Genomic DNA, 18072 nt, shown 5'->3' with positions numbered 1-18072 from the left:
GTCCTAAAAACTTTCAAAGCCGCAATTTGTTGAAGGGTTGATGTCACATTGCAATTTTGATGCATGGTCCATGAATGTAATCAAATGTAGTCATCTCCCATAGAACAATTTAAGATGGACCCCCCTCCCCCACACACAGACGCAAAAAATTGTCTTAAGACAGAACTGTATTGCAAATTATTTATAACTGCAAAATGTGTAACAAACTGTTTTGATAAATACAAGCATTTGACAAAGCATCATCTAAAAAAGTTAACTTTCCGTAACACCCACAAAACACAAATAGATAAGATCATCTTCTCATTAGAAAACAAAGACATTAATAAAAACAACTCCCAGGCCAATGATATTTTATACATTTGCATATTTCAAAATATTGAACACCATTAAACTTCTGTTTTAAAATAACAGATAACTTAAAGAAATGACAGACTCACTCTTTTTTTTCCTCTCTTGTTGGTTGTTGCTATGTACATACAAACTTCTCTGCATTGTTTCACAAATGCCACGATACATTTTTCAGTTTAGGTGGAGCGTATAAAAATAAAAATAAGTGCCAAGAGCAGGGTGGTGCAAAGAGAGCAGCAAACCCAAACTGTTACTCAGATAACTTAGTGTCTTCTTATGACACCGAGACAAGAAATCAATGTCATATTTTAGTAAATCATTTTGAAAACGCAGCCAAAGAATCATTTGTAAGCAGTTTAAATGTATAGGAGAAAAACTGGCAAGTGAAAGGAAAAATCGATGTCCTGAAAGAAGCTGCTTTGACGGTTTCTCTGCATTCCAGCTTTGTATTCGAGAGCTGTGAGAGTCTTATTGTGAGAAAAGGCAAAAGGAGCATCTTCTGAATAAGAATGAGCAAATTAATGAATGCAATCTTCTGTTCCCAGCCACACTTACTGCCACCTCTCTCTCATTCACACACTAATAAAACTGTACAAAAAACATGTCTAATAATATACCTAATCCAGACTTCACTCATGTTCTGTCTTAATGCCTCGATTCAGCACTGACGGTTGCAGTGTGACCCAACCTCGACACAACTGAACAGGTACAGGACTCCGGCACTGCTTGTTCTCTCAGCTCCATTTTCTTCACCATTTGTAAGATGAACTTCCTACAGAGATCTTTTTTTCCCCTTCAGACTGAATCAAAGAGCCCCTTAACATCTGGAATTATCACATTATCCCAGAATTGGTACCTAGGTGGCTTATCTGGATAATGACATTTGATAAGGGCCTTTGGCGTCTACATCTGGTATTAATAAGCAATCTTGTTATCTCAATGCAGTCGCAATGCAATCAGATCCTAACAGATAAAACAGATAATAGATGATAATGTGTCAGGTCAAGGAAAGCAGTGCTGTTGTTAAGGGCTTTTCTTTCTGACAGGAAGCTTAAGATAGCAAGAGAAGCAAAAATAAGGCGACCTTTTCACTTGTTGGTCACATGCATTATTTTTTTAAGAATGTGGGATTATGGCAGAGCAAAGTCTGACCATAAACCACAATGTTTTTGCATCATGTTGATCCCATCTCTCTCCCCTTGTTTCCTTTCCTCTTTTTTACTTTTCATTCCCATTTAAAGGCATTTAATTCCCCAGTCTGGTGGATCCAACAGCAGCACGTGCATGTTCTGCATGCAGTTACATCTGCATCAACCTACATCATGTCTTATTAACATCAGACAAACAGCTCCCTGGTTGATCAGGTGTATCTTTGACATGGTTTTTGCAGAGGTTTACACATTTCATTAGCTGTGTTTCCGTTGAACTGTTAGGCAAATTTGAAGCAATTTAGGCTGGCTTCCATTAACTGTTTTGAAGCGAATGATCGTGGTAGTATAGTGTCATCAAAAGTGGTGGTATAGGCTACGTTTACCAACCACTAAAATACCTTAGAGAAGAAACAAACAACACCCGTCTCTTCAGTCATCTACAAAAAGTGAAGAGAATTCTTCAAGAATTTTGACGAACTGAGCAAGTTGCAATTATTGTTTCATGTCAGTCATTATTGGCTATGTTTAATGCTGTTTGGAGTTTCGAAAGGCGTAAATCAGTCATGTGAATTGAATGTTTGCTACAAATTATTCTTGAAAAGCTGTTTCTCTCTCCCATGAAGTGCATTAGGTCTTTTCTGAAGAAGTCAAAAACCACTTCAAGCAAGCATTTTTTTTAGGTTATCCTTTTCTAATACAATACTTTAAAATACGCAGAAATATATGTGCTTGAAGAGCCACAACAAAGAAATCACCAGAAGTCCTACCAACCACACATAGGACTGGTCACGTAGTGATTGAACTCATGTAGTACGATCTGTTTGTGGGATCAAGACAAGCTTGAGTGAGATTCTGTATCAAAGAAACCGGTCCAGTAGTGTGGAGAATGCCAGGTCACAGTGCAGTCAGTACCCTGTGCTGTCAGTGCTATGTTCTACATACACGCGCGCGCACGCACACACACACACACACACGCACATGCTTTCCTGCTAAGAGTCTTTGAGCATGTTGATACGTGCAAAGATCTTGAGTGCAGGTCCCAGTTTAATGTTCATGGTGCTCATCAGGTGGTCCTCCTTTAACAGGAGCAGAGCCTGTCCATCGATCTCCTGAGAGCGAAACTCATCTGCTATCTCCTGGCAGCCTGTGTGAACAGCAGAGTGAATCACAGTGAAACAGTATTCGTGCATGCGTAAAGCTGTATGAATGTATTTCCTCAACAAAGCCCCACTAACCTGGCAGCGAACGGATGAACTCGTAAACTTCTTCCACGTTCCACTTGGTGGGATCGTTGGGTAAGAAGCGCTGACAGAATGACGCTGCGTCTCTGCCACCGCAACTCTCTTGGTCCGAGGCTCTGCTGGGCTGCCGGTGGACGGGGACCTGGGCTGGGGCCGGAGCAGGAGCCAGGGGCCCTGAACTGGCTGCCGACAGGGGAGATGGCGGCTCCTCATAGCTGGACATGTCTGAGCATGGGCTGGACTCCTCCTGACTGGGCTGTGAGGGATGTGGCGACGATACAGAACCACCCTGAGTCTGCTGTGGTGAAGGGGACAGCTTCTGGAAAGCAAAGTAGTCAGGAATGACGTCAAGAAACAGTATTTGAGAAAGTGGTGGTTCATCAGTAAAACACTGCAAGGACATTATATTAGTCACAGCAAAGATTAAAGGGGCAATAAGTAAGATTTATACTGTACAATAGCTTCAAATGACTATAATACACCTGCAGGGAGTTGATAGGGTTATTGGATCGATACCAATGCCTTGAAGATTACTTTGTCAGGTGCTGAACCCTCTGAATTATAAAACTCGACTTATTGGTACAAACATGAGACAAAAGCACCCCCCACTGGAGGTTCAAGACCTAACCGCTGAAATATTACATAACTGAAAATATTTCCACCGTGAAAAAAATAAAAATTTTCAGAACAAAAAAAAAAAAACATTTTCAGTATTAATTATTGTGATATAGTCCAATTAAATCAAGTCTGTTTATATAGCTAATGTTGACCAAAATTATGTATTCTAGGTGAAGCAACAACAAAATATGTGGGAAAAAAAGCAAGACTAAAATCTAGATAAAAACAAGCAACATAGATTGTAAATCAAAATAAACATAAAATACAAATAAATAAATAAATAAAAGCAACAAAAAAACAGGGTAACAGTTTATAATATCTTTTTTTTTTTTTCCCCTGCAGAATTCCTACGGCAATTATCCAAATCATGGTTTTTCCTGTGTATATCAGTTTTTAGTTTTAAGTAGTTTTTGATATGTGGCAAAAACAAACAAACCAGGTCAATCCAGTTGCTTCTGACAACTATATAACATGTGCAGTAGGCAGAAAATCTCTACTAATGCTATCCCTTTCCTATTGGTCACCAATGAAGGTTGACGGAGCTCATAGAGCACTTAATGACCCTTTAAAGACAGAGGGAGATAATCAGGCTCCCACAAATTATGCTCAACTTCATTAAAAAGCATGAGGCGTGAAAAGTGAGGGGTATAAAATGTGCAGTGGAAGCATTATCTGATGAGAGGTATAAAGTGTTGATGGGGAACTTTTACATAAGCGAAGAAATGTGAGTATGTGTGTGCGCGTTCCTTTACCTGCTTTTTCGCCTCTATACCGGCGCGGCCCTGAGATCTTCGACGCCAGCGATTTGCTGGTTTGTTTCTCTCTGGACGAAAGAGTCCTATCCGCTTTGTACAGCCCACGTTGTACCTGTTCAGGAACATGCACTATTTTTAGAGCTTTTCTTTTATATTATGACAGAAACTGCTAATTTGTCACATGAAAAGAAATATAAAAACCAAGGTGACTTACCTTTTTGCACAAACCATTGAGCAGAACCTTTTAGTGCCCTTGAACGTGTAGGCAAAGTCGACCCAGCCGCAGTATTCACACGTCAGTTTGGGTTCTTCTTTTTCTGCGGGAGAGCAAGCAGCAGAAACATGAGACACTCTAAGCATTCATTTTTCTTGTGAAATGACACATTCGTTCTTTGAAAACTGACATCCACTCTGACCAAATTACTGAAATAGAGGGACATGTTATAATCAGCATATTCAGTATCTACAATATGCAGAAAATGAAGCTGTAGATCATCAGAATGATTTATTACGCAATATTAAATTGACAATTCTGCTCCAGAGATAGGAGATGATTGAGACTTAGGGTGCAGATGTTATTCAGAAATTCTCAACAACTTTCTTTGCACCAAATAGCAAAGTGGGAACACTCAAAATATTTTGTTTTTATTTTTAGCTTATCTTTTTTTTTTTTTTTGAAGGAAGCACAGATGATGGCAATGAGGCTGTTTAGCAGAACATGTATCAACACCACAGAGACACAAAAGAATACTCTTGGTGTGTTCCACTGTGTTGTTTTTTCAGCAGTAAGCCAATGTGTGTAAAACTACTGATATCACTTCTTGCATGCATTTGTTGCAAAACAACAAGTGTTCATTTACATTAACATTGTACAAGCAAATGTTTTCTTCTGTATCGGTTATGGCATCAGACATTTACTGCATATTTTCTATCATGAGGCTCCAAGTCATTAACCATTAAAAAAAGCTAGATAAAGTAGAATGTGCCAGGAAACAAAATCTGATATTACATCTAATTAACAATGAACTTTTAGAAGAGCATGTCATTCAGCAGGTTGGCTTTAATTTGGGGAGAAAAGGATAGAGCCATGTACATTTTAAGTGGTTTTGTTAAGATATGCAGGCCGATTCTATTACACTGAGAACATCCTTCAAGTGTGCAGAACTGGTTTTGGACATCATTTATCACAGAGGCTCTGCACAATACCCATGAATTTGTAAACAGAGCTATCCATGTTACCAGGCTGATTCATTGCAATGTTGCAATTTCATACGCTTTATGAATTTAATGGCGACGGAGACAAGAAATGTGTGGAGAGAAAGCGGGTAATACACTTTCTGAACGGGACAAAGCTAAACAAACAAATATACACAACCTATTACACTTTAATCTGCTTGGTCTCACCTGGCTGGTTCATGTCCTCGGGCTCAGAGTCGGAGTTTGCTGCGTTGCTGACCGGCGTTTTGTCGGGGTCTGAAGAGAGCTGATGATCCAGCTTCTTTGGGCTGTCGATTAGAATGGGCAGGCGCTCCACCTGGTGTGATGTAGAAAATATTTACTGAAGTACCAAAATGAAGCGCTACAAGCTCCACAAATAAGAAACAACAGTTGAGACTAACGACAATATATTTGACTGTATTTGAATAACTGCATTTAAATATAAAAGCTGCAACATTAAAGCAAAGACCATGACTACTACAATTACTTATATCCAAGATAATTTATCATCAATTTTCGGCTAACTTTGATGATAAACAAACCAGGGCTCCAGAGTGCAACCATTTTGGTCACATATGCCCCTAAAAATCTGTCAAGTGAGACTGATCATATACATCAGTTGCACCGGTGTACCTAATATTTAGCAGGTGTGTGACAGTGAGTATGTAGCATTATTTTTTTTCCCCACCACCTGCATTGTTCAATACATTGCAGATCAGCGCTAGCGTGCTTTGTGAGTTGTTGCTACCAACTCCTCCGCTTCTCTCTGCTGCTTTGGGTGCTGTGAGCTCCTGCTGGCTACTCTGTGAACCTGACACAAAGGTGTTTGTACGGTTTGGAGATGATCCAAAAGATTGAGTCACTGCTGCTTGGTGTTCTATTTTAGCTTCATGTTATTTTGTGTACAAGCTAAGTGCTACATATCATAGTGACATTTGTTTACTATTTGACCTATTAGAGACAATAGTGAATTACAACGTGCGTCTTTCTCGATGTTTGAATTTATTATTTATTTACTTTTTTTGTGTCCATCCATTCTAATAGTGGTTTCTACTGTCATTTGCCAATGTGCAGTGCTCCAGCTGTTCCCTGCTGTCTCACACTATTATCGCAGCTCATTTGATATGCCAGTTGTAAACACTGTTGGTGCTCTATGTCTAAGCAAAAATCATGTGAGGGGTCAGGTCACTTTTGGTTCGGGGAGGGGTGAGCAGATTGTTTCATTTGGGAGGGGCATTGCCAGTAGCCCCCAGAAATTGTGAAGGCACTGTTGACTAGTCAGTAATAAACACACTGCTAGCCCCTGCTGCTAGCTCCACACATGTCGTTCGTGCACATTCTCGACCCTTTCGAACTATTCTCCAGTAGAAGAGGCGATGGAGCAGGCAGCTCATTACACGGTGGGTTTCCTTTTTTATTTGTTATTGTCGCAATAATTGCAGATAACCTCCAAGAGATCACAGTGTTTTACAACATTGTCCTTATAATGACACAATACAGTAGTCCACTGGTTACACTTACCGCAGCATTTGTTTTGTTGTTCCTAAATTGTAAAAACAAATGTAAAAAGCTACTATGGAGCCCTGCCAACTACAGGAGACACTGCTGGCAAATCATGAAATGTGCATTCAATAGTGCTCAAACATTTAGTCAAATATTCAATTACTCAAACATTCGGAACATTAAACCCAGAATATAATACCAAAAATGTTAGCGTTTCATAAAATGAACCCTTAATGATTATTGGAAAAAACTGACAGTGTGTAATGGATAATAAACAACCGTAACTCAGTGAACCACTCCAATGTCTTTAAAATGTAGATACTGCATTCTTTCATTATGTTTGTCAGCATTAATGCAATGTGCTTGTTCAGCGCTACAAGCATGCACCAGCAGCAGCGAGCATTGACACCACATGTCCAGTAGGAGGCAGAGAGCTCAAAGTCTAGAAATTACAACAAGCACATGTCACTGTGTTGTTTAGTGTTAACACTTGTTTTGTAATGGTTAATACAGATGGGAAGATATAAATGTGAACCCCAGGCATACAGATCCACTGTATAAAAAATATCAGATAATAAGGCATCAGTTTTAAGGGAGATGACACAGATTAAAGAAGCATTGTTATGCCTTGAGATAACTGAGACACTACAATGCTCATTACACACATACCTTGATCCATCTGTATTCTTTCACTGCTAGAGTCCTATCTACCTGTAATTAATGACTGGATCAAACAGAAGCTGCAAGCTGTCACTACTAGCAGTACCAGAGGATTTGTGTTTGCCTACTGACAGCTCCCTGCAGACGTGTACACTGGAGTGTGGCGGCTCTGGGTTGTTTATCATGTTTCTCTGCCGGTACAGCAGAGATGGGTTACTTACACACACAGGGAACGGCTCGGCTCCTTCCTGGATGACAAAGCCTTCGATGACATGTGTGAGGACCTGGGGCTTGACGATGGCCTGAGGCGGTTTGTTCTCTCCGTTCTGCGGCGTGCTGCCCGTCACGGTGGGCGCTTCGCTCTCATTTCCTGAGGTCATGGCTGGAGGTGGGGTCCCTGGTGCCACACTTGGCCTCTTGGTTGAGCCCCCTCCAGACCGAGAAATGAATACAACATCCAGTTAATATACAAGGGCACGTACTCTGTCAGAATTGTAACTCATAAATCATTTCAGTCATTTTTACAGGCAAAAAAGCAACACATTCTCTGGTTTTAGCTTGTCAAAACTGAATATTTGATGTATCCCTTGGTATATATGATGGCAAACTGAATATTTCCAGAGATAAGATGGTTGCATTTTGAATATGCCAATTCCAGGAACATTTAATTAGCATTTTCTTCCCTGCTATTTAGTAACAAAATATAGGAAAACTATTCCTGACCTACAGATTATTAGGAAAAACCAATTTGCAACAAATTTGAAAATTAAACAGGAGCTTTAGATTCACTCCACCTACATGAACTGGGTTCAGCTTCTGAAACGTTTGTTATATGTGATAGACAGCTGAATATTTGGGGATTGGAGGCTGTAATGTGACCAAAACAAGACATTTAAAGATATCAGCTACACATTAGGAGTCTTGATACACATCCTGATAATCTGTGTGTACATAGATTAACCGATTATTAGTACAGCCATAAATGTGGAAGGTAAATCTTCTGAGGAAAATGACCAATGCTACAACTTAAGTAATTGTTGTTACTATTTGCCAGACAGTAGTGAGGTGTCAGATACTAAGCAATATGTCTTTCTACGGTTAAATCATGTAAAACTAAGCACACAATTGTCACAACCTTGTCATCTACATGTAAACCAGCATCGCTCATCCACCTGCCTACCGCTCATTTAAATAACGTTTCTTCTGAACAATAGCTGAACATGTGAAGTGACCCACTGACACAATGTCTGTCAACAAAAAACAACACACCCTGGTCTGTAATGTGATCGGTTCAACCATTACAACTACGTCTCGGCTATTTCACTACAAAACACACAAAAGCGAAAGTAAACATGAAGCCGCTATGCTTTGTCATCTTAAAGCCACGAATGTTAAAGAGAAGAGTTTTCTTACCGCGCAACTTTGGCTCTGTTCAGACAGAAAACATGTGCGGTTTGGTTTGTTTGTTGTTCTAATGATCCGACACACACACACACACACACACACACAGACAAACAGACACACACCGATCTGCTGCTGCTGCTGCTGCTGCTCTGAGCTGCTTTAAGCTGCAGCGCCGCTTCACACCCGTAAATGAAAAAGCTTTTTAACAGGGTCCGCCTCCCCGTTTCCTCCCACAGTCCTGATCCTCCTCAGGCTGCAGCAGCACGTCGACACGTTTCGACCGGGAACCTCAAACCAGAGTCACACTGACGAGCACAGAGCCTCCAGCCCAGAAATATCTTATTTTACTCCCAACGATCGCGGCCAGTTTACCCATGACGGAATATTAAAGCAGCAAATAAACACCACACCAGCAGGCATGTTTTCAGCATGGCCCTGAATGGGATTTAAGAGAAAGCTGACCAAAGTGCACACCTCTCCACTCATGCAGAACGACTGGATGTTACACAGGTTTTCTCTGACTTAAAATGTTTGTGCATAAATACATCCTTCATTCGTCAAGCTCTGTATGGGAAAAGCATCGACTGTATATAAAAGATAGACATAGCCTCCGGGTCTAAAAAGTGAAGCCAGCCCAGAAGTAGTGTGGCTGTACCTCACTACCATTCTGCTGTGTTGCAGAAAGACAATGGGGCTGGTTTCCTTGAACAAATCACAATTGTCATGGACAAGGCAAGAAAACAGTTTTGGTGTTCCCTCCAAACAGTGATGGGTAGAATTGTTCTTTACAGAATATTTGCATTCAGACAATGCAAAAAATACATATAAATAAATCAGCGAGACTGCCATACTGCACCATCCAAATCCATCCTAATCTGTGGCTATTCTGCGACTGATTTCTCTGATGCAGTTTCAATTTACATTACCTTTGCATCATACAAACCGGATGTGGCTGATGTTCCACACATACACAGCAGGGTGCATGTTTGTTATTTGCTGCTATGATGACATAGTTACATATCACCTTTTTGCAGATTAAACATAAAAAATAAAAAAATGTTGATATCCATCATGTTTTACTTCCATTAACAGATCCTACAAATTGTATGGCTTTTTTAATTGGGTGACAGAGGTGGACATCCCAGACATGTATGCCTCTGTAACAACACTCCCTCTACTTAAAAAAATATTGAAATAACATTTTTTTAAAAAGGCTTAGATTTTATGCATGTAATTTCTCTACACTGAAGTCTAAATGCGGCAGTGTTGCAAACTGTTAAACACGAACAGTTTGCAAAGTTATATAAAGCTCTGCTGCACTGTATTTCTACTGCCAGTGCTGATGTTTGCCTTAACGGAGGCTAAAAAAAAAAAACAAAAACATTATTGCCAGAGAAAATACAAAGGACATGGACTTCACTGTACACAATGGTTGTCAGGTCAAAAAAAATCTAACCCTAACAACAGAACATTTTGCATTTTCTTTAAATTTTTGGTGAGCTTCAGTCTCAGTGTGCTATTAACATGATGCCTAGTCCTCTTTTTATACGCTTCTTATTAAATACTATAAAGGGAGCTGACAATTTCTCTGGGTATCTGATAGTATAGTGCACAAAGTTTGATTTCTAAATGCAGAGGAGATAATATTTGTAGCTGTTAACTTTAAATACTAAATAAACCACATGTAAAGCAGCGCTTGTCGGGATGCTTCCTCCTTAAATTTGAATCTTTTTGGGGTGCAAAACATAAAATTATGGGCATATCTTCATTAGACCCTGCAGCCAGTAGATTACCAAAATAGTATTTTGCTCTGCACATCACACCCAACTCACTGCCCAATTTGTGGTTTACATAACAGTTCATTTTATGAGATGCACAGCATTAGGACTACTACCAACCCTTTAAGAGGAAATGTGAGCACAGAAATGGATTCAAAGTATAGCTGCCAGATAATCATCCTCTTAAAGTATCTTAAAACTACCGACCTTTTATCTTAATCACCTGGCTGACAAAATGTGCACATTAAGCATAAAATATAGCCATACAGAAATGCATTTTACTGACACTGCAACATTTCTGGGATTTTCTTAATACATGCAGCTAAAAGCGTTTTGACTGGATTATACATGTGGTACTTCAAAGTCTTGAAGACATTTTATTACTTAAATATGTTTTAGTCCAGGATATGAAAACTAGGTTTATATAGTCCCCAAAATAAGGTTCTTCCAATCAACTGTCATAATGGTTTATTACACAAGAACGCCTCAGACATTGTTTATTGGACTGTAAAGGTCACTGGTCCCATCCGCACATAAATGGGAAAGTCCATAAACAGCCATGTGTGTTTTTAAACTGAAACACTCACAGCTGCCTCTTTAAATGACTCCTAATCCTTTTTGGAAAATTTGTACCAGTCTGCTAACTTACCGATAAAACAATGACTTACCCATTTTATAACACTGTACTATTGTACAATCTCATGCAATTAAATAGACTAGCTATGTAATGAATTCTTTTGTCATATTTCTCAACAATAAGAGGCAATAAATCATGGGATGTGACCTCATTCTAATTTTTTGCTCACTTCATGCATGTAAAAGGGAGTGACAAAACATCTCTGCTCTCTGTGGTCAATACTATAAACTCCAACAAAACAGCATGTGTGAAATGGGTCCATTATCTTTTTCAGGAAATAGCTTATACATATTCCAAACAATGAATGCCTTTTTGATCACCCAAGGACAGCCGTGAGTAAAGCTGGATTTATGGTCTGTTCAAACTGCATGTTAGATAATCAGGTAGATTAAGAAACCTCTCGCCCTAAGCGACCTAATGGCTGAGTGGTTAGGGCATTTACCACGTGAGCGAAGATGCTCCTAGCATGCCTAGTTCGCTCTCTGAGTTTTACTGTGTTTCATTCTTGCTTTTTCCCTAAAAAAAAAAAAAAAGCTTAAGATCGTGATCTCCAGTTTCTGGATCCAGCACAGCGCTGTAAAAATTCAGTTTTTTTTTGTTTTTTTTTTTAAAAATGGTTGTAATATGGGTAAGGTGACATCCACAGAAGATGGAAGGAATAAAGTGACAGCTGACAGCTGATACTGGCAAAATAATGCCGACAGGGTCATAAAAACCCAAAAGTGGAGGCCCTAAAATTAGACATCACCTATACACTGGCGGGTTCATCTGAAAAAATATAGACACTTCTTGAGCCATTTCTGTGTAAAAAGGCTATGCATATCTCATGTAAGAAATATGAATAGAGGACTGATCTATTTTTGTGTTTGCAGCATGGATCTCTGCAGCACATATGCACCATTTTCATGCCTGGCGTAGCCAGCAGAAGTGTAGTGATACAGCAGCCGCTCTGTAAACGTTCCTATACATTACATATTCAGTGGAGCCGTGACATATCTGTCTGCTGTGCACGGTCAAATAAACTAAGCTGCCATTCACACCCACTGAAGCCAAGGTTGGCCAGCAGTGTGGGGTTGATAGAGAAGCCAGGTATTATATCCTTTCAAGCTCTATTTTTATTTTTTCATTATTTGTTCCTTAACTACTTGTAGCACTTCTCATGTGCACAAATAAATCCTAACACTATCAATGTCTGTCTGGAGGGATTATCTAAAAATGTGTTGTTGTTTAATAACATTGCTTCTCCACTCTTCTCCTACATTGTGGGTATCAGTTGAGGTTTCTGACACCAGCTCAGGCAAATCCCAGACACAACAATACAGTAATAAGAGACGAAGAACAGTGAAACTAAATGAGCTGCTGACACAACGTGCTGAAATACAAATAAAAGTGAGTATTAACTTTCGTTTTTCCTCCACGGAAGATTTATGCAGGGGGTAGTCAATCGAAGGACAGCCGAGCAGAGATAAGGTACATTTTCAGAGTGGAGGTGAAAAGTTGTAATTAACACAGTTTGTAACTGCTACCAGTCCTCTTGTCCCGGTGGGTAATTGGTTTAAGAGCTTATTTACAAAAAGTGAGTATTCCACAGAGAGTAATTTAGTGCCTTGGAAAATCCTGCTGAGTCATTACCTTGTGGCTGAACAGCTGGTGTGGCTGGATCGACCTTGGGCTGCTCTACAGGCTTGGGAGGTTGTGATGGAGAAGGCGCAGGTTGCTGTTGTTGTTGTTGCTGTTGCTGCTGTTGTTGTTGTTGTTGTTGTTGTTGTTGCTGTGTAGAGGGAGTCTGACATGTCTCTCTGACCACTAGTGAGGTTGGCTTATCTTTATTGTCCTGAACCATTCGAGAGGCCTAAAATGTGAATCAGGAACAAAAGACAGAAGGCCAGACATAAGAAAGGATATCTGATACAGGAATGACAACACCCATCAGGGGCTGTTAGTGTTTTTAACGTCAGTGACTCAAAAACTGAAAACCATTAGGCTTGGAAAATATCACCCCAGTGGGAAAATATTACACCAAGAATCCCAAACTCAGAAGATTCCGGCGTTTTTTTCATATGTATGTCTTGGAGGAGAAATGCAGACTGTGGGTGTTCTTGGAACAGAGGTTTTTGTTTTGCTGGTTACCACTTTCAAAATAGTAAATTTAAGGATGTCACAAGAACACAAAAAGTGGGGATGTCAAATTAAACAGAAACCTACTGTATGCTTCTTGAGGCACAAGAAGAAGACAACAAATTCAGTCATATTCATTATCAAATTCTGAAGCATCTACAATGGATATTGTGCAGCATGTTACTATGAGAGTGATGTCTATCTAGAACATTATATCTATGCTATTAGAAAGGTGAAAAGTTTATTTAAGAGAATGGACTATTATTTGCTTTACTAGAAGAAACATTCTTTGACTTGTAGAGTGTTTGACCTCTGAATGTTTCTAAGCTGTCTATTTACGTGCTTTAATTTGCAAGCACACACCTGGTTGGTGACATGATACAAAGCCCTGCCAATGGTTTCATGCTTATCCACAGATAGAAGAAACTTAGCAATATGCCACCAAAAGTTGAAAGACTGGTAGATAGCTGCCATGGATACAAACAACGCAGATAAAAGAAGCTTTGAAAATGTTCTGTTGCTGTTCAAGGTCACCTGTTTGAGACATTGTTGCGTGCATCAGTACATACCGTTGGCTGTATTTGTAGGTTGATGGCAGTGAGCTGGACGGGCTGAGCTTTGGCATGGTTGAGGGAGGAGTGTAGGGCGTGAGGGCTGATAGTGGAGTGGAAGATAGTGGCCTGCTGGCTGGGTGTGGGAGGCAGGTGTGGAGCAGGTTTGGGCAGCACAGGGACAGGGTGCTGTGACGGCTGAATGGAGGCCGTCTGCAGCAACTGACCCGTCGTTCTTTGGGAACCTTGACTCTGCTGGACCACAAACTGCTGCTGCTTGTGCTGCTGAACCAGTGAGTGAGGCTGAATCTGTGCGTACGCTGAAATGAGAAAAAACACCAAGTAATTCAACCAACTGTGTCCACCAGCCTCGACACATCAGTTATGCCTTAAATTCACATCAAGGCTGAACATCGAGGTGCCAGGAAACTGTCGTCTGCTCATTATTTTTACTGTGGCCACAGAAGTTTGTAGGTAAAAAGAGATGACCAATGTGTCAAATTGACATAAAGTAATATTTAAATCTTTTTTAAAAAATGGGCATAAAGTGGTATTACTTTAGTTAGAATTAAAGGTTAGATAACTTATAGCAATGGCCATGTTTACCCACTTCCAATAATCAACAAAGTGACGAGTGGGGATACTGTTGGCACAATGTGCAAGCGGGCTTGCTTCTTCATTTATCAACTTTTTTTAACTACTACATTGACAGCATCACCTTGAGTGCTTAAAAACTTGTGATGGATGTTTACATTTTTTCACTTTCACAGATTCACAAAATAAGCAAAAATATTACTGTCAGACAAACCTATAAAATAAAAAATAGATGACTAACACTTCATGACACAAATCAACCATTACTGTCTTCTTTAAGATATATTAGAAATATTTTTTACAAAGGGAACTAAAACTTGCTACAAATAAAAAGCATTCATTTTATCATGTGACCTCACAACTGTCCAAACTCTGGATATCAGTAGTACGGTGCCACAGGCTCATAAACACTGAAAAATGTAGACGTCTGCACAAAATAGCTTGTTTTGTTGCGTTGCCTTCACCTGTGTGCCCCTTGTTGACAGGATGTAATATTAAGAGCTTGTTGAAAGGTGCACAGAGGGAGGCACACTGTGGCAGTTTTGGCCTCACCATTACTCACAAATCGTTTCAAAATGGCCTGTCACCACCTGTCAGGGCTGTGGTGGGTAAAAAGACATCCTGAGCTCATAACTTGCCCTGAAGCCAAAGACACAGCACATCAATCTTGTATTGTGGGAGCGTGTGTGAGTGGGAGAGTGTTCAGCGGAAGTAGCCTAAGGCTAGGCTAATATTAGAAATGCCTCAGGAACAAGCATGCAGAGCCAACTGTCCATGACACTCTCCATAGAGTTAATGTTGAGTCAGTCGGTCCCAGACTCTCTCCCGCCTCCTTGATCTCTAACAACTCCACCAGTAAACAATAAGAGCGTTGACTCAGTCTTATTACAAAAATCCAGTCATACAAGACTTAGCCCCAAGTGCAATGCAGTAGTTACTGCTGTATGACCCATGTGAACGTCGAAGTGCATTTGGTGACGATAATAAACCTCCCAATAAATCCAAGAATGGAAATTTGCCAAGTGCATCAGCGTTTGTCTCAAATCCCCCTCGTCACACCCCCCTCCCCCGGTTCTTTTCATGATGTTTTGTGTGGGATTAGCTCCATCTGGTTTCAAAGTTTCCCTGTGAGGCACTAACCACAGTCTGTGCCCTGCCGTGGAAAATATAGATGTTTCTATCCAGCAGAGTTTGCATGTCATTAGTCCTTTTAATGCTACAGAATCTGCTGAAAAGTGTTTTCTTTTTCACATGGTGAGACACAGTGGAACCCACTGACAGAAAATTTGGTTAGCCGTGGCATAGTGGCAAGGCCTTCAGTTAATATTTACAATACTAAGAGTAGGATAAACATGAGCCAAGGATGGATGGATACAGCCAGTTACATGATGACTAAAGGACGCTGGCCCACAAAATGGTTCGCACTTGAAAAGGAATTGAGAAATAGGCCAGGCAATAGACAATAACATCAGTTCAGTTCAGTTAATCAACGCCTTAAAAAACATTATTGGAGGCATCATGACTATTTTTTGAAAGATTTACCAACAGTCCACAAAACTCCTCAATATGAATCCTCCAGTAGTTAATAATGTGCCGTAAAATTGAAGCGTATATATGCTAGAGCAGAGTAACCACAATATTACAAATGAAGAGAACTAGCCATGTCATACAATAAGAACATGTGTCATGCAAAGTTAGAACAATCCAACATCAAGGCCTCCTTATTACAATTTTCCCAGAGCTGTAAACTGTATCTTGTGGTCTTCTTTAGCAAATGTAGTTTGCTCAGCTGTCCTCCACTGTGTGATGGATAAAAACATCCATGAAAGCATAGGGCTAAGGCTCGACTGCCATGTTTCTCACCTCAGTGAGTCTGTACTGGCAAAATGTTGACATTAGCATGCTCACATGGCAATGTTTGACAGGTTTAATGTCAACCTTTTAGTCATCATTAGCACTAAACACAAAGTAAAACTGTCACTAATGAACGTCTTTAGTTTTGGGGGAACATCAACTTACTGGGCAAATCCCAGAAGAAAGTTAAGTTTCCCACCAAAACATTACGACTCATCAGATGGCAAACATAAATGTGTACACCCAATTCCATGGCAACCGATTTAGTATTTGTTGATCTCACTTAAAACCACACATATCAGCCTCATTGTCGCTCTAGAGGCACAGTCAGGACCAAAGTGGTGGGCTAACAAAGCGACATCATCATAGCCAGACCCACCCTGACCTATGACCAAAACTCCAGAAACTGGAACTTGAGATTGTTTTATCAAACTTATATTTCCATATTCATGAATGTACTTGCATGCTTAGCATTTAAGACAACACATAAGTGAATCATTACATGTCAACAGGTCTGTCTACCTGACACAGTGACATGACTGAAAGTTGAAAAGTGGACACTTGGTTTACTTGTTTCAAGTGACACAAGTAACAGTAAAATGGAAAAAGACTACAAGAAGGTGATGTTGGTTAAACAGGCGCTCCAATAATTGTACACATCTACATCAGTTCACTAAGCACGGTCAATCTTCAGGAGTCAATTAAAAAGACTACACAGAAGTCCTTCAAGACAAAAAGTCAACGTCAATGTCTCACTTTTCAATGACTTATTTCTTTTAATCTACATCAGCTCTGATCATAACTACCAAACATTTATGTATTTTTAGGATTTTAACCCTTTAAATGCCAGTTTGATGATATGATGTCATTGTTGTTCCTAATTCAAACAAGCAATAATTTTCTATATAATAGGTGCTATGGGGAAAAATCCTTTTTTTGATAATCACAGTCTGGGACATGTCAATGATTACCACCAACATTAATTCTGTGGCACGCCTCACCAAAAAACTGCATTAAAATTTCATATACTATTACGTTACACTTTTAATCATTAGTTTATTTTAACCACTATTGGTCCTGATCATAATTACCAAATACTCATTTAGGTTTTGGGATTTTAACCTTTTAAATGCCAACTTATTTACATAACTTCATTGCTGTTTTTTTTAAATGGAAAAAAAAAACCCCACAAAAAAAACACAAAAAATGAATTATTTTCCACATAATAAGTTGACAGCAGCAGCTTCTTTGAGGTGCTGCAAGATGCCCCATGGTTTTATTACTTAAAAAGAGCGCATGTGTGGGTGTGCATGGACCTCTGTGCAGGGGTTTGTGTGTCTGAGATCCTTTTGAATTTCTTTATCAAGGTCGAGCTCAAATGAAATCTCGTTACAAAGCGGAGTGAATAAAAAACAAAGCTGTAACAACCACTAGCAATCAGCTCATATGGACATCTGGCCACAAACACCTGCATGTCATACAAAGATGCACACACCCCCACCATACTCCAACTCAACATGTACTTACACACACACACACGAACACACTTGTGCACAGACACACACACGCACACACACAGCTTCAAAGCTCAAAAGCTCATACAGAGAAATACACTGTATACGATAAATTGTATAGTATTGAG

The 18072-nt window shown here is 39.8% G+C and overlaps 1 protein-coding gene across 3 annotated transcripts in view; it reads right to left on the bottom strand.

The window, feature by feature from the left end:
- Window positions 1-156: 156 nt before the first annotated feature.
- The window catches only part of phc2b (polyhomeotic homolog 2b (Drosophila)), a 55137-nt gene continuing 37221 nt past the window's right edge, over window positions 157-18072 (bottom strand). For all 3 annotated transcript variants that reach the window (XM_008279538.1, XM_008279523.1, XM_008279531.1), the window contains 8 exons: window positions 14001-14302; window positions 12946-13165; window positions 7716-7924; window positions 5518-5647; window positions 4328-4430; window positions 4111-4225; window positions 2735-3059; window positions 157-2643 (listed from right to left, as the gene is read on the bottom strand). In XM_008279538.1, the coding sequence (XP_008277760.1) occupies window positions 2489-2643; window positions 2735-3059; window positions 4111-4225; window positions 4328-4430; window positions 5518-5647; window positions 7716-7924; window positions 12946-13165; window positions 14001-14302 (1559 nt within the window). In that variant the 3' untranslated portion in view covers window positions 157-2488. The remainder of the gene's footprint in view (window positions 2644-2734; window positions 3060-4110; window positions 4226-4327; window positions 4431-5517; window positions 5648-7715; window positions 7925-12945; window positions 13166-14000; window positions 14303-18072) is intronic.

This window comes from Stegastes partitus, unplaced genomic scaffold (genome assembly GCF_000690725.1).
Source record: "Stegastes partitus isolate 25-593 unplaced genomic scaffold, Stegastes_partitus-1.0.2 Scaffold5, whole genome shotgun sequence".
In the NCBI taxonomy this organism is placed as follows: Eukaryota; Metazoa; Chordata; class Actinopteri; family Pomacentridae; genus Stegastes; species Stegastes partitus.
The sequence above is the reverse complement of the archived record's forward strand: the minus strand, read 5'-3'. Positions and strand labels throughout refer to the sequence as shown.